This window comes from Dermacentor albipictus, chromosome 1 (genome assembly GCF_038994185.2).
Source record: "Dermacentor albipictus isolate Rhodes 1998 colony chromosome 1, USDA_Dalb.pri_finalv2, whole genome shotgun sequence".
NCBI classification, from domain to species: Eukaryota; Metazoa; Arthropoda; class Arachnida; order Ixodida; family Ixodidae; genus Dermacentor; species Dermacentor albipictus.
Window position 1 is genome coordinate 372929547 of NC_091821.1, and position 26528 is coordinate 372956074.

Genomic DNA, 26528 nt, shown 5'->3' on the forward strand with positions numbered 1-26528 from the left:
GCTGCGCAACTATCTGTTCAGCTCTGAGCGCGGACATTTATATACAATGCCGTGAAGTTTACTTTCTTCTTTCTTGTGTGTGTATGTGTGTGTGCGTGTGTTTGTGTGCGTGTGTCTGCTAAGCCAGGAAACAGCGAAAACGCGTGGCAAGGCCGTATCTGAGCCCTTTTGCCCCCGCTGGCAAGCGATTACCCCCTGTTTCGCCATGTATAGCAACTTTTTTTTCTGTTTTTCTGTGGAAACTTCATTCTAATTGCCATTTCTTTTGCTTTCTTTCCCGTTTCTTATGAATCTTCTTTTTCCTCGATCAATTTCGATTTCAAATCCGTCGTCGGCACAGCGCCAGGAGGAAGCAACGTGTGTTTACAAAACGAACGCACATACTTTCCGGCTCCGGCGTAAATCCAGCCAGGTGCTACTTAATTAGTGCGTGGTGTGAGGTTAATGCGGACGTGAGGACTCTTAGAGCGATACTGGTCACGTAACAAACATATAGAATTCGGTTCACAGGTAAACGCACCTGGGTTATCGCTCAGGAACGTTAATCCTCACCGTGTTCCAGTTTTACTATTTACCTGCATTCCTGCCGCATTAGTCTTCGTTCCGTAACACACGGGAACGGGTTTCGCAAAGCCGTTCTCTCCTAATAATGTTTGTAATTCGCAGAAGAACCTGCCCATTGCTTTCTTGTCTGTCGCTCTTCGCCAGCAGACATAAAGCCACGGGTTGTTCCGAACCGCGCCAACATGTTTCTTTTAACATTTCTTGGCAGAATACGGATGTTTCTTCGTCCCAAAAAATCGGCAATCGACAGCTTACTGAAAACGCACTACCATGGCCAGATTGTAAATTCCGTCAGCACTGATTGGAATGACTGATAGCCCTGCACGTGATGTATGCGGCTGTGAGGAGAACATGTATAGACTACCTAGTGCCACTTTCCTCGATTAGACGTACACAGACAAACATTGTACAATGCATTGCAGCAACTAGACGCGCGTCCGCCGAACGTGCCAACACTACTGGAACACCGTTCTCACCGATCATCGGACCAGAAGGCAGTGAAAGCACTTTTGTGCTGCTTTGAAAACGACTGGCTTGTGTGAGAGCCTTTGACTGCGTGGTGCAGTTCGCGCACGTGCGCACATTGACCGCTTTACTGTTTTTTTTTCTATTCTTCTTTTCTCTTCCGTTAGCGTAAGGCAGCCAATCAGACGCGTTTCTGGTTAGCTTTCTTTCTTTCTTTCTTTCTTTCTTTCTTTCTTTCTTTCTTTCTTTCTTTCTTTCTTTCTTTCTTTCTTTCTTTCTTTCTTTCTTTCTTTCTTTCTTTCTTTCTTTCTTTCTTTCTTTATCCGTTGCAGAGCAGTTCGCGCAGTTTCTTCATTACTGCGTTGCACGGGGCTGAAATCTTGGCTGTGAAAGGTCTATAGACTTTATTCACGTCTTCTGTCTCCATAGCCTCCATTCCTAACCTTGTTTTTTTCCTCTTCCCTTTGTCCGAGCGCAGAGACGCAAACTAGAGGAGTCAACCGCAGGGCGACATTTCTGCCTCTTCATAAATAAATAATTCTCCATTTCTCTTGATAGAAGAGACATCGGGTAAATCGGCTTGCTAAGGATCACCTTTAAGAGGACACAGTTTAGAAAGCACTTCATTAACAAAAATTAAATTAAACAAACCTATAAAGCTACCGCACTTGCCGCGTACAATGAAGATCATATTTGTATGCAAACCTATTTGGCAAGTTATCTCGTAGCCCCTCGCATTGGCACAGTGCAAATTTTTTTCTTAATATAGACGCTAAACCTTTTATTCTTTTCCCGTTCTTGCTATTATTTTTCCCCTCCTATACTGCACACTTCCATGATGTTACCCACTGTTTTTCTGCGTTGCCATGCTACAACTTAATCATGTGTAAACGAAGTAGAATCGATGAACGCAGTATAGCAGGTATCTATGGAGCTGAAAGACTTAATTCTCCTCACTATGTATGCCGTCGTGCATGCATGGTGATTCTCAGATTCGTGTCATGACATTGATTTAACGTCAGTCGTTATGCTATTGCGGTCCGCCTCACTTCTATCATCGATCCTTGTATATTGAGCCTTTGTTTATGGGGGGCGGTAGAGGGCTGCGCCTGCAGAATTGTTGCGAAAAGAATTACCACATGTGATTGTGAGACGATACCGTGTACGGCAGCTAGCCTATATTCTTTAAAAATAAAAGCGCGCAATCGAAGCATCCTACCTCTATTAAACTATGGGACTGAAGCCTGTATACTACTAACAACCAACTATGTATCTTGAATGGACAATAAACTGAAATTGAAACTGAAGCCGCGCAACGGACGTGGAGCGGAACGTGATAGACGTAACGTAAATAGACAAATCCGCCACGGCATGTATTAGATGGCAAACGAGGGTAGCTGTAGTCCAGTTGAGAATAAAAGAAAGAGAGAGACAATAAGGAAAGGCGGGGAGGTCGGCCAAGGCCTCGCCCGTTTGGCTACTCTACATGTGTGAAAACGGGGAACAAAGATAAGAAGGAGGGAAGAAGGGCACTCATTGTGCTTGCACTCGCAGATGAAAGTAAACTCGCGTATATGTTCACTGATGATGAACGTTCACTCACAAGCGCTCATCTAGTCCGGTTGACTTCAAAAAGCGCATTAGCGCTTTGGTGGCCTATGTGCATACTAGAGGTATTCGGCCAGGGTTCCAGGATCTCAACATTCGAGAACGGTCTGCCATCTAAGCGGCTAAGAACATCTCGTTGAGAGTTGTAGGATAGACAATGGCACAGAATGTGTTCTATGGTCTCATGCCGACCGCAAGATTTGCGTGTACGGCGTGGTTGTCCATTCTGATGAGGACTGAATAAGCGTTCCTGAATGCAATGCCCAACCAGAGGCGGGACACTGAAGTTGCTTCTCGACGGAAGAAAGTGGGTGGCAGGCCAAGTAGCATGTAAGGGTCTAATGAATATAATCTGGAGTTGGTAAAATCGGGCGAATTCCAACGTCGAAGTGTAATGCTGTACGCACAAGTGAGTATAAAGTTACCGCGCTGCATCGGTTCTCGGCCACGGTATTGGTGCGCACTGATTTTGCTGGTGAGCCGAGTGTGCTGTTTCATGTACTCTGTCGTTGCCGGCAACTTCGCAGTGGCTCGGCAGCCACTGAAACATAATATCGTGGTCATTCGCGAAACCTTGGAGGTGTGTACGTCTAATTTTACTGTATACATCACCGGCTCATGAGTGCCGGAACGCTAGGCAAACTGTAGCGTTTCTAAGGTGGCCTTGGAATAACAAAATATTGCTGCTCGATTACATGGCTGTTGAATCACACAATCGACGGCACCTTGGAGATCCGCAAGTCCCCCTGCTGTTGATGTCATGGCATGTTAAAACTTTAGCTGTATAGAGACGGGGCTCGACGGGACACATCACAGCGCCGGTAGAACTGCTGGAACTGGTAGAACCGTCCGCTTATATACGCACGTGGTCTAAATAGGACACATTTATGAGAAAAAGAGACAGTCGCTTCGAGGCTAGTGATGACATGTCAGTTTTCTTCACCATGCCAGGAACTAAGAGGCACACGCGAGGTTCCCGAAGACACCACTACGTTGATATCGGGCGCTGCACAGGCTTGACGCCAGCTGGTAGTGAGTCTCGGTGTCTGGCCACAACACTTGAGTACGTAGCCTGTGGTCTTCGCGCGAAGCTGAGTGGTGCGAAGGTAGCTGTGAAAGATGTCGCATGCGCGCATTGAGGGTCTCAACGGTTGCGTATGTGGCGACCAGGTGCTCCCGTGCCATAAGAACCGTTGCAGCTGACGAGGCACATCGAGGGGGGGGGGGGGGCAAGACATATTCGGAGTGCTCGGGCTTGTATGCTCTTTACTGTGCGGGTGTTTGTCTTGCACGTGCTGGATAAGGCTAGAAGACTGTAATTATTATTATTAGTTATTATTTATTATCATTTCTTCTGAAAACATATCGGGAGCCTTCGGTTTTAGCTCCCCAAGATCACAGTCCCTCAGGACTCAAATAAAGTTCTTGTCATGTCATGTTCTGAAAACATACACTTGACAGGAAAGGGAAAGCGGACAGCAGGCTGGAAACTGCCACTGGAAGGGGTACAATTTCTGCCTACTCTTCAGGAAAGACGAGAAAGAAACAAAAATCCGAGAAAAGGCACGCTGCGTAGCTGTGACATAGCGCATACAGACGGTCCTCATGATTTACCTGCGATTGAGCTGAACATATGATCAATGCTAAAGAGCTTTCTTTTTTCTTTAGATAATTGACTTGGGGACGCCAGGTCTAGATCACGATCCACAATAACGCGTAAATATCTGTGGGTCTTCTTGCGCTCAGCTGACATATCATCGACGTTCGAGGGTTAGAACGTCATCGGTCTGTGCGTAAATGCGCAAACCGTCGATGTGCGCGTAGTAGAATAGCTGTAACAGTAGTAAAGGAAAAAGCGAAGTTGGACGGATAACGCAGTGCGTAGAGCAGATAACCGACAGACAATTAAGGTGACAGAATGATAAGCGAAAGGAAAGGAAACGCACTCGAATTATTATTATTATTATTATTATTATTATTATTATTATTGTTATTATTATTATTATTATTATTATTATTATTATTATTATTATTATTATTATTATTTGTTTTGAACACATATACACAGTTAACAGGAAAGGGAAAGCGAGGAGCAGGCTGGCAACTGCCACCGGAAGGGGCACAACGCCTGCTTACTCTTCTGAAGGGAGGTGACAGCAACACAGAAATGGAAGATAGGAGGGAGGGGAGGAAAAAGGAAAGAGGAAAGGAAGAGCGACAGGACAAATCTAAAAACTAAAGTAGAACACTGCAACAGGACAAATCTAAAGACTAAAGTAAAACTCTGCAGCCGGAATTAAAGTGACGCCGCGTCGAACAGCCTCCACAATTATCAACCACATCCATGGCTAGTTCGCAGGCGGTAAGAGGAAACAGAAGTGCACCCCCGCCACTGTTTCGTCTTCCTTTTCCTGTAAGGCTTTGCACAGCTGCAGTCCTATTTTATGCACAGGAGACTTGAGACTATCCATCACATCTGAAGGGAGCCTTGTTGCCAGAGCCGCAGTGCCACGTTTCTTTTGCTCCCTAGACGGGCCACGAACTATCCTACTATAGTTGTAAAACTATTCATTCCTTTCGCTCTTGCTTCTTTCTTGCAATAATCATGTTACTTGTCTTAGTTAAAAACGCAATATGTCATTTTTTTATTCGCCGCGTTGTTCCTAAAAAACAACTGCTTGGTTACAGTACTTGTTAGATTTCACGCGGCACTAACACCAGTACGGGATACAAAACCCAGTGTAAAATAAAAGTGGGAGTAACGCGGTGGCGTGTTTCAGTGCACTTGACTAGCACGCAGTGGACCTAGAGTAACGAATCCTGAAACGGGGTGAGTTTTTTTTTTTACTTTCTCTGATTACTATCGGTTACTTTATACGCCAGGCATAATGATTCTAGCAATTTTGATGTTTGAAGGGCCTGTAATAGATTTAGCTGCGAACAAACAAAACAAACACGATGAGTGTCGATATGAAGGCTTACCTGCTTTTGATTTTCGCGCTGTATGCTTAGCCTTGACTCGATGCACTGTCTCGTCTCGAGGAAGGCTTGCCTTTGGGCCGCCTTGCTCGGGTAGTGCGAGAACATGCCGATGGTGTTCACCGCCACCAGCAGTATCACGTTGCACGTCACCTGCGCGCCGCCAGGAAAGGAAACACACGTTAAGGCATAGCGTGAACTTTTGTCTTCGAGATGCGGGTGCAGCCAAACTACAGAGTGGCTTTAGTGCCAGCTGCCCTCCTTTTGACTATACGCCAACAAGAGTAAGGACTCAGCCGCTGAGACCGGTAAGCCGTTCTCGGAAGAAAAGATCCCCGAACCCTGGCGGAGGAACTCAATTATGCGCAAGTCCAATGACGCGCTCGCGCTCTTCTGGGAGACAGAATTACTGCGCCACCGCGTTTCATCTTCTGTAACTGCCTTAGTGAGCATTTGTCTTCGTTGTGTGCGCATTGAACCACTGTCTTTATTTCCTATAACCTCTTTGTCATGACAAAAACTTCAAGGACGGTGAAAGAAGACTGGGACACACGAGCTCTAAGTTGCAACACTTTACTGAGAACTGCGAAGCGCAAAATATAAAGGCATTTTGTGGCCGAACATCGCGCAAGCGCAGCTAGCGAATCAATCAGTCACAACGCAAGCATCGTAATTCATTCGAAGTTAAAGTAATCGACGGCTTAGACACTCAGTTATTCCCTAAACTACCAATTATCTCTGCCTCGATAATGTCACGCGTCAGTTGGCAGCTGCTTCTCGTAACATTGGTGCACGAGAAGCAGTGGTTTCCACTTACGGGGAAGGCGCAAACTCCGACGTAAAATAGAGCTGCATGCCATTCTATGAAGACTGCACCATCGTGTGTGTGCGTGTGTGCCTGTGTGCGCGCGTGTGCGTGCGTGCGTGTGTGCGTGCGTGCGTGCGTGCGTGCGTGCGCGCGCGCGCGCGCGTGTGTGTGTGTGTGTGTGTGTGTGTGTGTGTGTGTGTGTGTGTGTGTGTGTGTGTGTGTGTGTGTGTGTGTGTGTGTGTGTGTGTGTGTGTGTGATAAAAAGCTGTTTCTTCGCAAAATATAAGGCAAACAGCGCGTTCTTTTTCGTGTTTCTTTTATTTTCTTTCCCCACATAAAACACATTTCCCCACATTTCCGCACATGAAAGGGCGACCGACTGAAGGAGGTCAGAAAAGGCGCAGTCTGCCACGGATATTGTCATGCGAATACGAATGGAATCTTCAAGCGCCGTGGAGCTTCGCGTGAGAGGTTTGGATAGCGGGTTGGCGCTCGAACTTCGCACGCTTTCAATCCTCCTTTTGGTGCTGGACAATCTGGAGTCCCTGTTCTCAATTCATTCATTCATTCATTCATTCATTCATTCATTGATTCATTCGTTCGTTCGTTCATTCAATACAGAAGTTTCGGCTTGGAACTGCAATATTATTCCAGTTCTCATATGACCTTCAAACGTCTTGGATAAAAACGACATAGCGGCGTTCGAATAGTAAAGTTTCTGAATAAACTTGAATATGGATATTCGAGAAAAACGGCCTCCGAATAACGAATAGAATATCGAATATCGAATATCGAATATCTCCTTTCCGAAGCAACATGAAGTATAAAGTTTGAGAAGAATCCGTAAGGTAAGGAAAAAAAATCAAGCTTATATACATTGACACATGCACGTAATGCAGTTCGCAATTGGACCTCCGGTCGATTCATGAGCTTGTAAATGAGAAAAAACTGATTTCAGTTACCTGGTGCGGCACAGCAATGACAGTAATGAAGGATGGAAACAGCAAGTTACAAGATATCTACGTACACTGCCGTGTTCGCTGATGGGGAAAAGTGTGATACTATACAGCATCGCTCATTGTTTCATAGGAATGCAAACATGGTGAGATTGGCCAAACAATAAATCGGAACAAATCCATATGTAGGCTGCATAAAAGCGAGCCATTCTTATTGGATGAGTGTAAATCATTGAGCAGGAGTTATTTGCCCCGGTGTGTTCGGTCAAGGAGTGGTGCCCCTATACGCAGCAACGATGCACAGAGGTATACCCCGCTGCGCAATCCCTCGGAACTGTATGCTCGCTTCCATCGTGCTATCTCCTTTGATGCTGCAAGAAGTGTTTTTATATTTGAATATGTTCGAGAAATAAAAACTAATATTCTGCAACTTCACATAGTGAAATTGTTGAATCGAACACGAATAGGAAAGCAGAGACTATTACATTCGTATTCGATATTTCGAATATCCGCGCACAGGGCAGTAAAGACGAATTTAATCTGAGCGTCTCGTTTACACAGATATCCGCCGTTCGTTCGTTCGTTCGTTCGTTCTTTCTTTCTTTCTTTCTTTCTTTCTTTCTTTCTTTCTTTCTTTCTTTCTTTCTTTCTTTCTTTCTTTCTTTCTTTCTTTCTTTCTTTCTTTCTTTCTTTCTTTCTTTCTTTCTTTCTTTCTTTCTTTCTTTCTTTCTTTCTTTCTTTCTTTCTTTTGAACGCGCGGACAAACGCGCACACGCATACGCACGCAGAAGCCCACACGCATGATAGCACAAGCTTTTCTTGCTTGTACAAGAGCTGCTTTAAATTCGAGCCTAACGAAATCCTTGCAAACGACATTGTGCGCACTTTAAACGCCAAGAGGAGACAAAATATAAAGACGGAGAGTAACAAAAAACATTTGTTAGTTTCTTATTTTCATCCTGCGGCGTAGCTCAAGGTGCGCCGCGTACGTATAACGACCGTCCAAACCAGAACGCGCTTTCGTATCGGCAGACTAAGCGAGAGCGGTTATACAAAAGGACCCGGTCGCTGACTGCGAGGCAGCCGCTGTAGGTTCCTGCGCACACAAATCAAGCAGTCCCCTTTTCTAATGCGAATGCGAATTAGTATGTACCCCATCACGCGAAAAATTCGTCGGCGTAGTCGGCATGCCCGAAAGATGGTACCAAAGATGGGTGACGGCCCAAAAGAGTACAAGCACGTCGAGAAATGCGCAGAGTGACGTCAAATTTCTGATGGAGGTTCCTGTAAACCAAACAAATTATAGGCTTTGAAAACTAAATTTGGTAAATTTCGGTCTGGGAGGGACAATCCAACGCGGGCCTCCGGGGTGCGAGACGAGCACGCTTACCCGACGCCACGCGGGCTCCACGGTTCTGGCTGATTCAAGGTGTGGCCTAGTGCTTGCGTCACTGCACACGTCACGTCGCAGCCAATGGGGAGGAGATGACGCCAGGTTATGAGTGCGTTCATGGCGCGTTCATGGCGTTCCGAGTTCTATACAAACGTCGCAATGCTCTCCCATTCTCATACGTAAGCAGTCTTACGTGTCTCTGTCTAATTTTGTTTCTCCCGCTATTACATACATTAACAGTACACTTATAATGCGTATTACTCTCACTCCCTTTTCCCTTATTGTGAGTAAGCCGTTACAGGTCGTAAAGTCGCCGAAGGCCTCTTGATTTACGAAGTATTGGTCCATAGAAAGAAGAGAAAGAGAGTGAAGCGGCTGCCTCCTTCGAAGCTAAGTGCCCGTGTTCAGAGCCGGCTGTGTTTTACTGCTGTTACGAAACTAAGCTTCTTAGGGCTCCAACGGTCTTTGATCATTGTTTGCTCTCTTTCATTCTGAATCTGCTCCAGTTATTTGTAACGGTAAGAGCATGCACACGATAAAGAAACAGAGGGGAAGACATCGAGCGAGAAAGGATGAAAAGAAGGTCGTAAGCGAGAAGGCCCTTCGGTAACGGAGCACGCGCGTGCGAGCAAGCCGCTTAAAACACACGCGCGAAATGCTGAAAATGCGGTCAAGCGAAAGAGCTAACGCGTCCCTCGCGCGAACGTCGGGCGCGCAATAAAAACCCGGCGCGAAGCTTCGACCTCGCAGGCGAAGCGTGCGGCTGGGGGCCGATTACGTAACCATGGTGATGGTTACGCTGCGTCTTCCCGCGTTGAGAAGAGGTCACGCGTCGGATAGCGCGCCACTTCCAGGGAGGCTCGAAAATGGTGTATATTTCGCACACAAAACCCACATTCTGCGAAAGGAACCGAACCGCCAATGACGCGCTCAGCCTTACTTTCCACCACAACAAAGGAGGGGGCAGGGGGGGGGGGGGGGGGTGAGGTGTAGCCAAAACAACGCAGGTTTCAATCGGCATGCCTGCGCCTATAGCGTTTGCGCTTCGCTATGTGCAGAGCTATCCGAGCGCGTAGCACCCGGAATCGCGTAATTTTCGTCGACGCGAACGGTTTCCGCGGTTGGACGCACAACTGAGTGCGAAAGCAGCCGTCCAACAAGCCAGTTGTATTAATCCGGCAACCGATTTCGCTGAGCTAGACTGTAGCTGAGCTAAACACAGTACGCACTGCGCCATCCCGTGAGCAGCGTAAGCAATGACGCGACAGTGAGCTGCGCCGGTGGGACATCGTCCACTCATTTATCGGAGGCGAATGGTGCGAAAGCTGCCGCCGGCCGTGCTATATAGCACGGCTGGTGGCTTTGGTCGGTTGGTTGTAAGCCAGGATGTTGCTGGTTTTATGATGTGCTGTGGGAACTAACATGGCCTGTTCTACACACGTCTCGTCACCCGAGCTGTCCGCGAGTTCAGCATCAGTGATCGTGACGCGTGATGATGATCAGCGGCGATGACGATGATGATGTTATGATACTACAAGTATATATACATTAAGGGAACGGCAAATGACAAAGCGTTCCTCGCACAATATTCGTCGAGTTTCGAAGTGTCGCTGCAGCTAAGTTCCGCTAGACGAGCAGCGCAGCGGAAGCCCAAAATTAGAAATATTTAGTACTGTGATTTAATATTTAAACGGTTCATTACCCACTAATTCAGTTTTCAATTGAAAAAAAAACACGACAAGGATGCACAGAGAGAGAGAGAGAGAGAGAGAGAGAGAGACGCAAAAAGAAGTAGAGAGAACTGGCGTTAATTTTGCCAGTAATTGATAGGTCTCCAGTTAATACTAATTTCGTGCAAGTGGAAAGTTTTGCGCTCGCTTTTATTAAAGCTATCACATAAACGATCAACACTTTCTTATTACTAAATAAGCACTTGAATACGTTGAGACATTAACTCACGAATGCGTTCACCTTGCATACGTTACTCATCAATGCAAAACGCGGAGCAGTTCACTATAGAAAGGTTGCTTCCTGCAGCGCTGTGCCAGTTTCTTTTTCTTTTCTTTCTTTCTTCGCCTGCTAATTAGGTAGTGTGGCCTGCGGCAAAGACGGCGTGTTGCATGGCATATTCGCTGACATGTCCTGTTTTCTTCAATGAAGCCCTGCAACTCCACCTATTTCAGATTCCGCATCCACACCCGGTATTTTGAGACGAAGTAAAAGTGAAGGGGCCGCATGGATTACTTTTCTGTTTTCTTTTTGTCGGCTCCTTGGGCAATCACCCTTTGTGAGTCAGTGCCGTTATTTGGATAGCAAGCAAGAAAAATACACCAATTCCACCGAGTGTAACGGAAAACAGTGCAACATGTCACGTAACCGCGGTAGATCGCCACGCTCGTCACCCGACTGCAGCACGATGGCGTACAGGAGAGACGAAAAACGATAGTATAGGAGGAGCCCGTTTCAAAGAAAGCTAACCAGTGCCTTCTGGAACAGCGGCCGCTGGCCCTGACGCTAACGATGACAAAGAGTACAACAGCAACAACGAGGATGACGGTATCAACCACTGCGTGGAGACAACGGTGGCATCACGGTGATGATGGCTAGCGGACCCAGACTGAAGTTTGATTGCGGATAAATAGTTTTCATTTCCGGCGAACTTCGCCTGACAAAGAACCTTGATGACGATAAACATGGTGATGGCACCTGCAACAAACGGCCACGAAACATGGCGGTCGTACCATTAGCAGCTGCCGCTGTCGAGCAAAATGGCAGACGCGATTTGAAATAACGAACGTCTACAGTCCTTTCTCCTGTACAAAGATAGAAAAAACTAAATCGCTACAAGACACACACTCACCACCAACATATCTACTCAGTATATGTATCGGCAAGTGATGCCACAGCTCGTACATTCGCTGTTATCATTCCTTGAACACTGTTTGGCTTTATGTTTCATATTAGGCTACTTTTCATAGCAGTCTATTTTCTTTATTGGACCTTGCGGCGTAGAAAAAAAAAACTCACTGTAGATGAGTAATAATACTTTGAAGGCGGAGATAAACAACTTGCGAACGCTGACAGCTACTTAAGCCAACCAAAATTAGTTTTAGCTTTGAGGAGCAAGTTCCTGAGGTGGTGATTTCTATACCCAACATATTTTCAAACTGTGTTGAAGAACAAACTTTTCTGGGCGACATTTAGATGAAGTACAACACAACCTCACCTGCGTTGTCTATTTCGTAGGTATACACCGCAATGACAAGGTAGTCACGAGATACCCAATTCGCACCTTCGCACACACACACACACACACACACACACACACACACACACACACACACACACACACACACACACACACACACACACACACACACACACACACACACATATATATATATATATATATATATATATATATATAGAGAGAGAGAGAGAGAGAGAGAGAGAGAGAGAGAGAGAGAGAGAGGAAAGGCAGAAGAAAGACAGGGTGGTTAAACAGAGATTATCCCTGGTTTGCTACCCTGTACTGGGGGAGGTGCAAAAGGATGCGATAGGTGTGAGAGAGAACATGATTTAAAAAATGAAAAACAAACAATGAAACACACACACACACACACACACAAGCGGGTAAACTCAGTGTGATGGACGAATAAGGTCAATGTCGTGGGGACTTCTGCCTACCATGAAGCCTTTATATGATTATTATTATTATTTGTTTAGAAAACATATGTATACATTTGACAGGAAAGGGAAAACGACTGCCGTGCCGCTGGCAACTGCCAGCGGAACGGGCACGACGCCTGCCTACTATTCAGAAAGGAGGTGACATAAACACAGCAATGGAAGATAGGAAGGAGGAGAGGGAAGAGGAAAGAAAGAGCAGCACGACAAATCTAAAATAATAAAGTAGAACACACTGTGCAGATCACAGACAGTAGGGCAGGTCACCTGAAGGCCACGCATGTAACATAGAAGGAAATAGTCTCCGAGCTACAAACGTGAACCTAAATTAGTTGCTTCTAGAAAAGTCAGGAGAGCGCGATGAGCCTGATCGTGTCGAGAAGCACAACCGCTCGGGTACAAACATTCCTCGAGTGTCGTGCACCGCAGGCTATACAACGAAATGATAGTCTCTCACTAGCGGCGTGCACTGCGTATTGAAAGCGGGGCCCTCCAAAATCAGGTGCTGAAGTGCCTCGCAGCAACCGCAAGACGTACACGATGGTACACGACTGGCCCTTATGCGTTTGCGCAAGAAGAGCCGTCGCGAACGAGACAACGCCTTTAAGCGTCTGCGGCAGTGCGCGCCCTAAAGTTCATTGAATACAGATTCGATAACCAACTTTCAGCTCTCTTCTTTATGTAAAATCATAGAATAACTAAAGTAGACCTAAACAGAAGCACTTTATTTTGATTTTTTTCGGTAGTTCGTATCGCCAGTAGAAAACCAGATAAAGATATGAACCTCGATCAAGCGTGTAAACGTTCTCATGTAGAAGCAGCGAGAGCGAACATCCTGCGTTCTGATGTATGCGGCTGTAAGATCAGCGCCGCCTCAACTATAACGCGAGAAAGAGGAGCCGCCCGGGCCGGAAATTAAACCAGGGAACTCGATATATGTTTAGGCGAAGAAAAAGAAGCCGGTCCGGAGCGCACACAAAAGCGTGTCGACCGATTCATCTATGGAGGAGCAAGATGAAAAATTGTGAAGCCTTGCCACGCTTTCTCGACCTCGGGCTCTGCATTTTATCTCCTGCTCCATCTAGGTATTCTCTATGCTGACGTGCAACCAGAAATAAGAAAGTGCTTTCCCCGATATTAATACACAGATATGTTGCGTGCGTCCGCGCACATAGAGTACAACTACTGTAACTATGCGAGTACTATAACTGCATAGAGTATATAACTATAACTGACGCGTGCTGTTGCGCGACAACATGCAGTTGAATTCATATCCAATTAAAACAACACTGCCCAAGCAATAAAAAGACAGAAAGAATCGTAAGAGAAGAAAAGAAAAGAAAATAGACAGAGAATAGACCGCTGACGAGAACCATGCGAGAAATGAACTCGCTTTTGTGGGATGCGTACGCGTGTACCGCGCCGTGGAGAAAATTGCCACGCGCTCGCCGGATTACGTGCTCATTATTTACGCGCGCGATCGATCAGGCGAGACAAGATTCCGCGAGCGACGTGCTTGAACCTCCGTCTTACTGAGGTAATACTTCCGTATGTTTGTTTACAGTGCCTACAGCAGTGCGTGACTCATCGCGCGAGTCTCCTGACCGGGAGAACTTCGAGTGCGATCAAGTTAAACGACGAGAAATAAAGCCCTGCACAACAATCCCCTCGCTTTATCCTTCTTTTGACGGCATTTACGTCGTCTGCGCCTTTCAGCCCTGCCTTGAAGGGCTGCAGAAAACGGCACCTCTTCCCCGTTTCTGCTCTCTCTCTCTCTCTCTCTCTCCCTCGCGCGGAGCTTGTATGAGGCATAGATATGCCTGGATAATTTCGCGTGTACGCTTGTTAGCAGGCGGAAAACTGTTCTTAAGAGACATGAGCGCTAACGGAAACAAAGATATGTTGAAATCCTCATAGAACTCCTTTTAACTGGAGAAATAGATATATCCTCGACAGAAAGTTAAGAGGTTTGCCTGGCACTGCGTGCTTGGAAAGCTATGCTCAAAGCGTATACAGGGCGGCCGACAAAAGAACGCACTCAGCAACGACAAGCGTACAAGTACAAGAGTCTGTACTCAAACCTTTCTAGAAGGCCTCATTAGTGGCGTTTACATGAACGCGACAAGTGGAGCGTCGCGACACATTTCGACAGCGCATTGTATTCATGAAAACGCCAGTAAAGAGCTAGGAAGGTGAACTGCACTGATGGGACAGGAGACGGCGCAGTTCGAGACGGGGTCAGTGGCTCAAGGCGTGTAGAGGTGATGGCGAATGCTGGAAACGCAAACGACATACAAATGCAATCAATGAAGGGAAAAGCAAAAAAACGCAAGTGAAAACGACGCAGTAAGGTGGGCAAAAGAACGAGTGAATGCCTTTGAGGTGTAACCGAGCGCTGGTTCTACAAGTACGCAGGGAGAGCCCGCTCTCGGATGTAATTATACTATATGTAAGCTTTCATTAATCACTATTTACAGAATTTGCAAACAACTAAAAACATAAAGTGAAAATTTAATCCGTAAAGTTAGCGCTGAGGCTCACCTGCCCACCGAGCAAAGCCACTATGCAACCACGGGGCGCGCGCCTGTGTGTGCCTGCATGTGAAAGAACTTTTGAAAAGAAAACCTACGAGACCATAGTCTTGTTTGTTTGACCGTGCACTTCGCCTGATCATTAGGACTAACTTTACTTGGCAAATACAGTACTCAAAATGTAAAACGAGTGAAACAGTTCCAGCGGTCGGACAAATTAAGGTCAACATCAAGATATCCAATATCTATGCACCACAGAGTAAAATAGAGCCAATGAGTTTCCGGCTGCGTCATCACACATAAATTTGTAATACGAAATGCGTAGCCATCAAATGCCATCAACATTGTAGATCTAGAGAAGAAACGCATAATAACAATACATTAAAAATAATCTTGAATATCTTGAAACTGGTGGTACTGTAATAATTTCAAGTGCCTTCACCACTGACTCACATTTTGAGTTCCATCCGGCCCCATGTACAGTTAACCAAAGAGTGACTTGTCGAATTTTAGTGTATTTAGTTATATGTCAGTAAACAAACAGTTACCGACCAGGAATAAAACCCAGCAGAACAATGCACGAATCATTATTATTATTTGTTTTGAAAACATATATACATATATACATATGACAGGAAAGGGAAAGCGAGGAGCAGGCTGTCAACTGCCTCAGGAAGGGGCACAACGCCTGCCTATGCTTCAGAAAAGCGGAGACAGTGCAAGAACAGTGTGTGCTTATCACACACAAACGAGTGTCCATCGGCGCAAATATAGTAACAACTAAGAATAAAAAGAAGTTATTTATTCTCGGTCTGGGATAGACGACATTGAAAATAAATATGAAGTTATTTGGGTTGATTACATTCCGGGAATACCAAGTGCGCCAGTCTTACCTTTAGTATATGAGCTCGGTAATTAGGACAGCACAAAAAAAAACCCCGAAAAATTATAGATAACCGAGTTGGTTTTGCCACCATGAACTACCCGCACCCGCCCCTTTTTATGTCACAAAGTTTGACATCACTTTCGCAGGTCTACAATGAATTGTTTGTCGAACAAATAAGCATCCCTGTGCGTGCGAAAGAAAGCGTGAACTGGGCCTCGACGTTTCTGTTAGAAACGGGCCGAATGTGCAAACACACTGTAAGGTTGGCGACGGCATATGGCGTCACGTACGCGGTGGTTTGATAGCGCAATATGTAAGAGGACCACTGGGCATTCATTACCTCCCTCCCCCTTCCCTCGTAACAATCTACTTTTCTTAGCCGAAGATAAAACAAATTTTTTAGAGAATGCTACATTGATGAATTTTTTACCATTTGATGTGTTCTTGTTGTGTGCTTGTATTTTAACGTCTTCGCTAAAATACCCGGCCTGGAAAAATAAGGTCAGACACTTAGGGATTTGCCCAAATTATAAATTTGGTAGACACCCAACTGCGCTGAAAAACAGTAATTTGCGCACACACCGTCGTCGGTGATTGTCAGGGTCAGCGAAAAGCCGAACGCTCCAAGAGAGCCATTAGCTTTGAATGGCGCTTTCGAAGGTGAACATTTTGTTGCAGCGAGGACGTTTAGGCATCGTTTGTAGTTTGATTGCGCAATTCCACAGAGAACAGAGCCGTCAACCAGCACATATTTGGCGATCTACTATAGATGGACAGAATGTGCGTCTCAAAAAAGCTATCAGAGTTGGCGTTAATTCGACAACGAACGCGCCTTACAACGCGCGTGCCCTTTGCGTCGGCGCATTCGTTCCAACCTTCGACCATCGGCCGGCAAGCACCGACCACGAAGACGGCGGGAAAGAGCCAACGAAATCGAAGTGCCTTAAACAAGCGTGCTCCATAGCAAGTGGATAAAGACGATGTCGGGCAGCGTGTTGGCATGAACAGGTGCATGAAGTGCCAAGGAGGGCACGTGCCGACGTATCTGCTGCGAGCGCTGCGCGTTGAAAGAGTGCAGCATGGCGACTGAGAACACGAACTGATATTGAACAGGGCACACGGGCGCGTGGCAAACAGCCATAGGGACGTAAACCTTCGGAGAAACTTCACGTCCCAATAAACTAAAAAAGAAAACGATTCAAATACTATTTACAGAACAACCCTTATCATCGTTATAAGAATTTATTGTGCGGAATAAAAATAACCAATTATTGTCGTGCTCGACCTTTAGAGTGAACATTTCGTCGTATTTTACACAAGAAGCTTATCAACGACACCGCCTATTCATTGTGGCCTCTTGCGCGATATCTATATTAAAGTCGCACTTTCACCCGAAATGCGCCTCATCGATTGTGACAGCAAATTAGTGCACAGCTATACGAAGTAAGGATAGTAGCTTAATCGGCCGTGTAAACTTGAACACATAGGAATACTAACTAAATTAACAAGCGTGGTGTCACCCTCCCTTTCGTGCGCGAGAAAGAGACGCGATCGCCAGCTCACCTGGGCAAGCTTTCATTCGCACATACGGCGTGCGGCGCCAATTTTATCGCTCTTGGAATTTATGCGGAACATCACACCAACGCCGACAGCAGAAATGAGCTTGTAGTGTCCGTATAATTGATATCACAATAAAAAATTCACCGACGATTACGATACTCCCTAAGGCGAAATTTGAGCGCAGCTCCATACGCGTTTTCATTTCTCGATATATAGCCTGGCGCAGACATTCTGCCTCCTGCGGCACGTTATAAATGGAGCGAAGTGTGGCGTAACTGCCTCGCTAATCTGGCGATGGTGAGAGCCAGCGAATGGACGACGCATGGGCGCGATTAACAGCAGCCGCCACGGACGGGCCTCCCATCCCAGACGACGCGCACTACTCCGGCGCCATTTCATAGCAGTCGTCACCGCATGACGCTCTTCTTCTCACGCTTTCTCCATATCCGTCTCCTCGACTTTCTGCCTCATTGTTCCGCTGCACCCTCCTCTCCGCTTTACTCCTCGCGTGTTTCATCCCCCGCTGCGCTCCACGTTCGATTTCATTCTTCGCTACGCTCGCTCGCTCGGTTACACCGAGGCACAACGCCGACGCTCACCGCAGGAATGGGCTGTTAAGAATGGCCGGACGGGGTGGCAACGTGCCAGCTATTTCAGCCCGCTGCACGTGTTCCCATCCAACCGGACGGGGCGCACTTCACAGAACTGCGGATAACCGGCAGCCACGTGGCGCGGGGTCAGCTCAGGAATGTGCTACCCGGCGTGCCACCCGGGACGGAGCAGTGTTCTACGAAGCCCCTCTGACGTCGGCTCCGGACCGTTATACCTGTGTGTGTGTGCGGCACTGAAACCTATGCAACACGTGTATGTGAGCCCCCCACCTCCTCCAAAAGGGCGGGTCATCTTCAATGACGTCGAACTATGACGTCGAGCGGAGAGGATATAAGCAGCGATTGTCGGCTGCTAGTGCGTGCTCGTGGTGTGCTCGTTGTCAGGCTCGAAATGTATTCGTGAGCTGTGTGCTCGTAAGCTGTTTGCTGTATGTTAGTCTTGCGGGCTCCATATGGGAGTCACGCTAGACTGTCGATGTATGTCTTGTCTAAGATGTAAATAATGTAAATAAATCCTGCTCTCCTAAGTCCCGACGAAGCGTCAAGCTCCTTCCTACAGCTACGACTGCCAAATCTGACAGGGCGCCTAGGCGCTGCGCTCTAAAACATTCCGGAGCTATTAACTTGTGCGGACCATAAGTTCTTACGTATAGTTTCACTCACTCTGAATATTTAATAGAAACGTGGCTGCGGCATGCATTGACATCTGTCATTTGCTAGGTAGCTGGGCTGGCGGTAAGAGCGCTGTTAGATACGGGACCTTTTTCCTTCGAGTTCACCAGACCACATCGAATCGCGTCACAGCTAATTAAGGAGCGCAGAAGCACATCTACTACGTGACGCCACCTGAGTGGGCTCGCCGATTGGCCGAACGTAACGTGACTTCGATACACCGAAGGGGTTAAAAGCCAGAGACCGGGAGCAGGAAGACAGCATTCCTTCATTCATCTCTTTCGAGCTTCTTGCCACGGGCCGCAGCGTCCGAGTTGCTGCCGTCCCGTAATCACTTATGACTGTTAATTTCTTTGTACTCTATCTGTAAATAATGTAAATAAACCTCCAGTTTTCATCTCCAAGTCCTCCTCAACCTCGGCCAACTCCCGCACCCAACGGCAAGGTGCAAAATCTGGGGGACAGCAATTGGGATTGCCCTCCAGATTCAACAACTAGTGGCAGCGCTAGGGATGAACCTTCGTCCAAGGAAGATCGAACAGCGCATACGAATAAAGCATGGAAGAAATTTGCTGGTTCTTTTCAGGCCCGCACAAATATAGACCACTTCGTGAGCTCGTAGTGTACTGTTCTGCCTCGTGCTCGCCAAGATCGAATTCCGCGCTATGGCGATAATTTGATCTAGGTTCTCGTTTCGCTCTGATTCCTTCAATAAAAGAAAGAAAGAGAGGATCATGCCACTTTCGCTGTTTAAATCATAAGTTTAGATGTGTAATGCATTGGTTGATTCACAAGTGCAAATGTCCAGACTTACAACCTCAATTGCAGAATTCCACAGATGGCATTCCACGTGTCCTTGTTCGTGGCATTCTTTTTTGCAGGAAACTACAGGTCGATATTTGCCAAAAATAACGTAAGGCGAAAGCTGGAACGTTGGAAAGAGTCGACATTATAATGAAAAATTCTATAATTGTGGATAAAAGCAGGTGCGATATCCACTGACTCTTGGTTATCCACGGCGATATTTTTATTAGAGCCACTTACCCTGTAATGCCCAACGTATCATGTATGTTACGCTCAGTTTGACGCCCTCAAAATGCTGATTGGTCGCGGTATACTTAAGGCAAAACTAATGGTTGCGTTTTTTATATGCTGAAGTGAAGTTTCAGTTTCGGATAGCTCAATGAACCAAATACTGATAAATAATTAATATAGTAATTAACTTTTACCCCAAATAACATTTCATCGTTTTTTATACAAGTATACTCGCCATGATGAGAAAAAGAACGCGATCAGTTTCTTCCACTTTATTTTGACGTGGAACTGTGTCTGGGCATTGCAGAGTTAGTTGTACACTTTACATGTTATGGCCTCGGCAGACTGTTAAATCTTCATAAGTTTTGTTTTAGACTAGGAATGTGCTGCACTGCTCACTAAATGCAATTCCCTCTGGTCTTCTTTACCCCTGAATATCAGTCGCAGAAGCAAACGCAGCACTTTTTTTTTATTCAAAATATTCTCGCTTCCGGCGACTTCTAACACTCCTGGCACAGGCTACCGAATGAGACCAAAAACCTCGGTACTGTTTATATTGTTGCGGACGCGCATGCTTGTAAGCCTTACAGTCAAAAGCACACGGGCTACGTTGCCTGCGCTGCCATGGTGAGTATAGGCTGTTTAAGTGAGTTTCTGTGGTATGCAAATAGTTCCAACGCCCAGGGTAATGAAAGGAACTCTCGTACACACCGTACAAAGGTGACGATGATGATTTATTGGCATTCCCTTCGAAACGGGACGGCTACAAACAGTCCCCCTATAGCCTGCTTTATCTAGTCAGAAAACATATGTATTTACCAGTCTAGCACTTTGTCTATGACGATTTTATCTTTTTCTGTCTTTCTCAAAACCTATACATCTACCTTGTATAGTTACCTATGTCTATAACCGATTCAGTCCTATCAATCTCTTTCCTGGTGTTCTATTTTTTCGTCTCTCTCTCTCTCTCTTAATGTCTCCTGCTTATCTCGACTGCAGGCCACTCAATGCTTTAATCCACGCTAAATCACTGCGCTTCTGGAAGGAGTATGTTTCCTACGGGTCCCGCTGGGATGAACGCCTTTGCATTCCATTGGGATGTGTCCAGTTGTCAGGGAATTTTTCTAGCTGCAGCGCACACGTACTTCACCCTGTTGCGAATATTTGTCCTGGATTGCCAGGATGTCTGGACTGTCAGGAGCGCCACGGGAACCGCAGCGCACAGCAGCCGAACGACATATACGGTGGAGGCGAGTAGCAGCCCTTTGACGAAGGATGCGTATACCTACACCTACGAATGCTGCTAGCAGCAGTAATATTTATTTACAGTCGCTCTTGTCGGCAATCTTTCTTTTGACCCAAAAGCACTCGTTTCCAAAATTTTCTGCGAACCTCCCGTCAGGATTTGTCGAGATATGCTTACCTCGCTACCCAGCGCGCATTTGAATAAGCGGATTTGTACATGTCCATATGCGATGCCCTTGTACGCTCTCTTCTGTGCCTTACTCTCGCTCGTGCGCAGGGCTCAGCGTGTGTGAGTACGTTCGTATTTCTACATTGGCGTGACCCGTTTTCATTGCTTTGTTCGCATTGTGACGAGGGTTAATACTATGTTCCAATCTCTCCCTTGAATTAATATCCCCAAAGAAAGCGAGAAAAATAAGGTGAGGAGAGAGGACTATTTCGAGATATATCTTGCCCGCGCCCCAGCTATCGCCTCCACGCAGATCATTGGAATTTGCCCGATCGCCCGTTTCTTTTCTTCTTTTTTTAAACTTGCATTTATACCTTTTCTTTCGCCTCCTCTGGGTTCCATCGACCATTTCTTCTTTTCGGGCCCATTCTTTTTGCAGCAGATCTTGGCAGATCTTGAAGTCCTTTAATTTCTACTCAGAAGAGTTTTCTTAGACCAATTTTGTATCAGCTACCGGTAAAAATTCTTTAGACGAACCTACGTCGCCATTTGCGCGGCATGCGAATGTTTCGGATCGTTAAAATAGAACACACTGGAATTTCCATGCCATGTGCTGGAAACGCTTATCAAGCGCGTGGTTGCGGCGGTCGCCTACTTAAGTTACGATTTCAAGTAAGCACTCTGCTATAAAAAAAATTAGATCGAGCGTTCCACAACAAAACCAAGTTCACGAAAAGACGACTCTGCGGATAGAATGGTTCATGCAAGCGGCGGAAGACTTTCGAATTTATGTCCAGCCCCGCCGAGAACTCGTGCGAATAATTATGTTGTGGTGAAGACAGCGGCTGCGCCTTAACCAGTTCATGAATGTCAGTATCGGACGACCACGATGCCTGCTCTGGGTGAAGGTGTAGCGTAAACTGAAAGCGGCATCCACTGAAATATTTGTGTGAATTGGAAGGGCCCATTACGGTTAATAAGTTTATAGAGACAAGGACGTGTGGCCAGTGCGTCGTGTACATCTTGCGATTGCTGCGAGACACCTCCGCAACTGATACTGGAGTGTCCCGCTTTCAGTGCCAAGCGCATGGCGCTAGTGAGGGACTATAATCTCCTTGGCCTGCGGTGCACGACCCTCGACGAATGTTTGTACCCGAGTGGCTGTGCGTATCGACGCGATCAGGCTCATCGCGCTCTTTTTACTTTTCTAGAATTAACGAAATTAGGTTCACGTTTGTAGCTCAGACACTACTTTGACATTCTGTAGTAGGGTGACCTTCAGTGGCCGACCTTACTGTGTGTGATCTGCAATGTGTGTTCTACTTTATCCTTGTAGATTTGTCATGTTGCTCTTCCTTTCCTCCCCTCCTTCCTATCTTCCATTTCTGTGTTGCTGTCACCTCCCTTCTGAAGAGTAGGCAGGCGTTGTGCCCCTTCCGGTGGCAGTTGCCTGCCTGCTCCTCGCTTTCCATTTCCAGTCAAATGTGTATATGTTTTCAAGGCAAAATAATAATAATAATAATAATAATAATAATAATAATAATAATAATAATAATAATAATAATAATAATAATAATAATAATAATAATAATTCAGTATGCGCAAAAGCATACTGAATTATTATTATTATTATTATTATTATTATTATTATTATTATTATTATTATTATTGTTGTTGTTGTTGTTGTTGTTGTTGTTGTTGTTGTTGTTGTTGTTGTTGTTGTTGTTGTTGTTGTTGTTGTTGTTGTTGTTGCGGAGCACTGCACGGAGACATCCCGCGCATAGCACATGCATGCGATGCTTTTGGTCATAAGAGATGTGGTGTTTATCAGATGAGAGAACAGGGTATGAGTTTCGCTTTCTCAAAGAGAGCGTGCTTGCGAGAAAAAAAAAAAAACGTAAGAAAAAGTTGTGCAGATCCCACGCAGTGTAGGAATCGATGTTGTGCAGAACATTTTGTAAGTGCCTGATTATAAATCCTTGTTTGGGCTTCCGCAAAGCGTTATCGGGTGAACACCTGTGTTTGTGCCAACCGAGTATAGCTGCGTGCGTGTGTGACGCGAGCGTACGTGTGTGCGACGACAGGAACAAGACGACGACCACGTTGACGACGTTTGTATGACTGCGATGGCGCGCCTTCTACTGCGGCCGTTCAACGCGAATTTTGTAAATGCCCACGTTGCTGGTTTCTATATAGGTGCTCAACGAACCTTAGCGAGAGAAACGCGTATTGTAAAGTTATCTGTGAATAATTGCTCTGCAATCGTAAGTACCTATCTTTATCTATTGTGGTATGTTTTAAAACGACTGTGGCATTTGTTAATAATGTTAAAACATCATTAACTTGGGCCGATCATGAAGTTGTCGCAACGTCGCACACTTTCTACGTAGTGTTAGCGGTTACGAGGAAAGTGCTGGGTAATCTGGGCCGCTTCCGGAGATAGTGCAGTTAAACACAGCGCCACAAAGAGCGAGGTGACACGAGGAAAGAAGTTGTGAAAATGACACGGGGCCAAGCTTGTGCACGTCACAGAAAAAAAAAAAATTAACCGAATACGATTACAGTTATTTATGTCAGAAATATAATTCGTAACTTTATATTTCTTATTTATTTAATTATACAATACTGCAAACCTTGGCATGGCCCAAGCAGGAGCAGCATACAAATGACAATAAAAGATAATAGCATTAGTGGGCGTAAATTAACAGTGCGCAGATTACCAGTCCAGTTCATCAGCTGTGAGTACAAAGCAGGGAAAGAACACTTGATCGCGTAATGAAGGAATTCCCAAAGAACAAATAAAGTGAACAACATATGTCGAAATGAATCATCAATACAGTTTAAGCGAAGTAAAAGAACCATAACGCAAACATCAACTTGGCTAATCCATTCACAAGAGAGCAATGATGTCAATAATTCAGATGGTCAATGGAATCAATACTGGTTATTAGCGACTGAGGTAAATTGTTCCAATCCGTAATGGTGTGTGGGAAAAAAGAATATTTCAAGGCGGTATTCCTGACATTATAGGGAGTTAAAAGAGTCAGCGTGACGATGCCGTGTTCGACAAACCCCCATTGGAGTTACAAAAGGCTATGGAGTGAGGGAAAGCAGGTTATTTTTAAGAAGCAAAGGAAATTTTAAGCGCGAAATTTTTCTTCTGATTTCTAGAGTTTGGATACCATGTTGTTTTATTAGGGCTGTCGGGGAATCAGTCATGTGGTGCTTTGAAGAAATAAATCTGATTGCTTTACGCTGAATTCTTTCTCATGCATCGACGTTATTTTTGGTGTAAGGGCCCCATACTATGCATGCATACTCAAGTTTTGGTCTTATTAGTGATGTGTAGGCTAAAAGTTTAGTTTCAGTGGGAGCTTGTTTTAGCTTATGATGTAGAAGACAGAGTTTAAGAAAGGCTGAGTCACATATAAGTAATGTGTGTGTTCCAGTTAAGGCTGTTTGTTCTTGTGAAGGCAAGATATTTGTATTTCCTCACCTCGGTTATCGGTTCAGATCCTAGGCCATGAGGTAAATATAGACTATTTAATTTTTTAGTTATTTTCATGTACACTGACTTGTTAGCATTTAGTTCCATATTCCAGCGACGACACCAAGAAAGAAGATTTTGAAGGTTATCGTTCACGGTTATCTGATCATCACGGCCGGCTACTTCACCAAACAGGGAAAGCAGGGAAACCCCTTCACAATCATCAGTGAATAATTTTATTTGAAGGGGTTCAGTGATTACACTGGTAATGTCATTAATATATATTAAAAGCAATAAAGGCCCTGGAATGCTACCCTGAGAGACACTTCAGGTAAGTGGGAGTTTAGGGGAATAAGTGTCAATACTTACACACTGTTTTCAGTTCGTGAGGTACGCTGAAACCCAATTAATAATGAAACAAAGAAGGTTAATTAATCGAAGCTTCTCAATCAATTTCGAGTGCGCAACAAGGTCAAATGCTTTCCTGAAGTCTAAAAATATTACATCTACCTGGTCGGATTTGTTTAAAATATTCGCAAAAGAATGAATAACCAATGTTAATTGGGTGACAGGGGAAAAACCTTTTCAAAGACCATGCTGCCAAGGTGAAAGAACATTGTTATCATTTAAGAATTTAGTAATGAAGTTAGCCGTGATGTGCAACAGCACGATGCCGTTAGCGATACTGGGCGATAGTTATTAGTGTTAGGTCACCCTTCTTCGGCACTGGCAATACACGCGCACTTCGCCAGTCAGTAGGAAGGGTTGCTGTGGATAATGATGCACGAAAAATAATAACAAGAAACAGGGACATCATTTCTGCGCGTCGACGCAGACAAACGTTCGGCATGTTGTCGAGACAAGAGTAGATTTGGTTTTCAAGTGAAGGAGCATAGAAACCACACCTGATAACAAGTTCCAAGTTTGCACCGGACAATGGAAAAGTAGGCAGCGCAGGGTCATTTGTATTGGTAAAGACAGTGTGGAAGTATGCGTTGAAATGCTCCGCATCGACGCAGACAAACGTTCGGTATGTTGTCGGGAGCAGGGGTTGATTTGGTTTTCAAGTTAAGGAGCATGGAAACTACGCCCGGCACAGATAAAAGTTCCGAGTTTGCACCAGTCAATGGAGAAGTAGGAAGCGCAGGGTCATTTGTATTGGTAAAGACACTGTGGAAGTATGCGTTGAAATGCTCCGCAATACCTTGCTTTTACGGTTACTAATTACTGCTCCACGTACGTAATTGAGCAATTACTAAAGAGAAATCGATTACCTTAACGTTACTTTTTTCCCTACTTTTATTAACATTGCACAAACACAATAAATAGAATGAACTGGCCTGGCTCTTGCCTGGCCCTTTAAATGCGTCATCTGCAGCCATTCACACGTTATCTTCACTAAGAATAATTTTCAAAATTTTATTCAATAATCTTCCCTTATTTTCTTTTAAAGACTTCTGCAGCGACACTGAAAACTCGCTTTATGTGTGCGATGGAGAGAAGGGTTGTGTGGTAACGTACAAACACCTTGCTGAACAGACTGCGGTTACTCAATGCCGCGATGACCGGGTTGCAAGGTTCTCTATGAAGCGCAGAGTTTCGTTGTTCCTGGAGCTATGGGAAGGCGCTCCCTACAAGGCCAGCGAAAAACTGAGAAATGGCATTACGTGATTCCATGGCACCCGAAATGTTCACCGCTAGCGAGCCATAGAAGTGTCGTTTCAATTTGTCGAACACTGTGGCCGAACTCTGCCCAATATGCTGACACATTACTTCTCGAGGACCATTTTAGTTTGTGCCACGACCTGTCTTATTCTTTTTCTCAGCATGAAGCGCAGTGGAAATACGTGTGACATTGCGCGAAAGACTGAT

General features: G+C 45.5%; 1 protein-coding gene across 4 annotated transcripts in view; it reads right to left on the reverse strand.

The window, feature by feature from the left end:
• The window catches only part of LOC135905462 (adenylate cyclase type 5-like), a 291632-nt gene that overhangs the window by 85940 nt on the left and 179164 nt on the right, over positions 1–26528 (reverse strand). For all 4 annotated transcript variants that reach the window (XM_070531894.1, XM_065436412.2, XM_065436414.2 and 1 more), the window contains one exon: positions 5620–5769. In XM_070531894.1, the coding sequence (XP_070387995.1) occupies positions 5620–5769 (150 nt within the window). The remainder of the gene's footprint in view (positions 1–5619; positions 5770–26528) is intronic.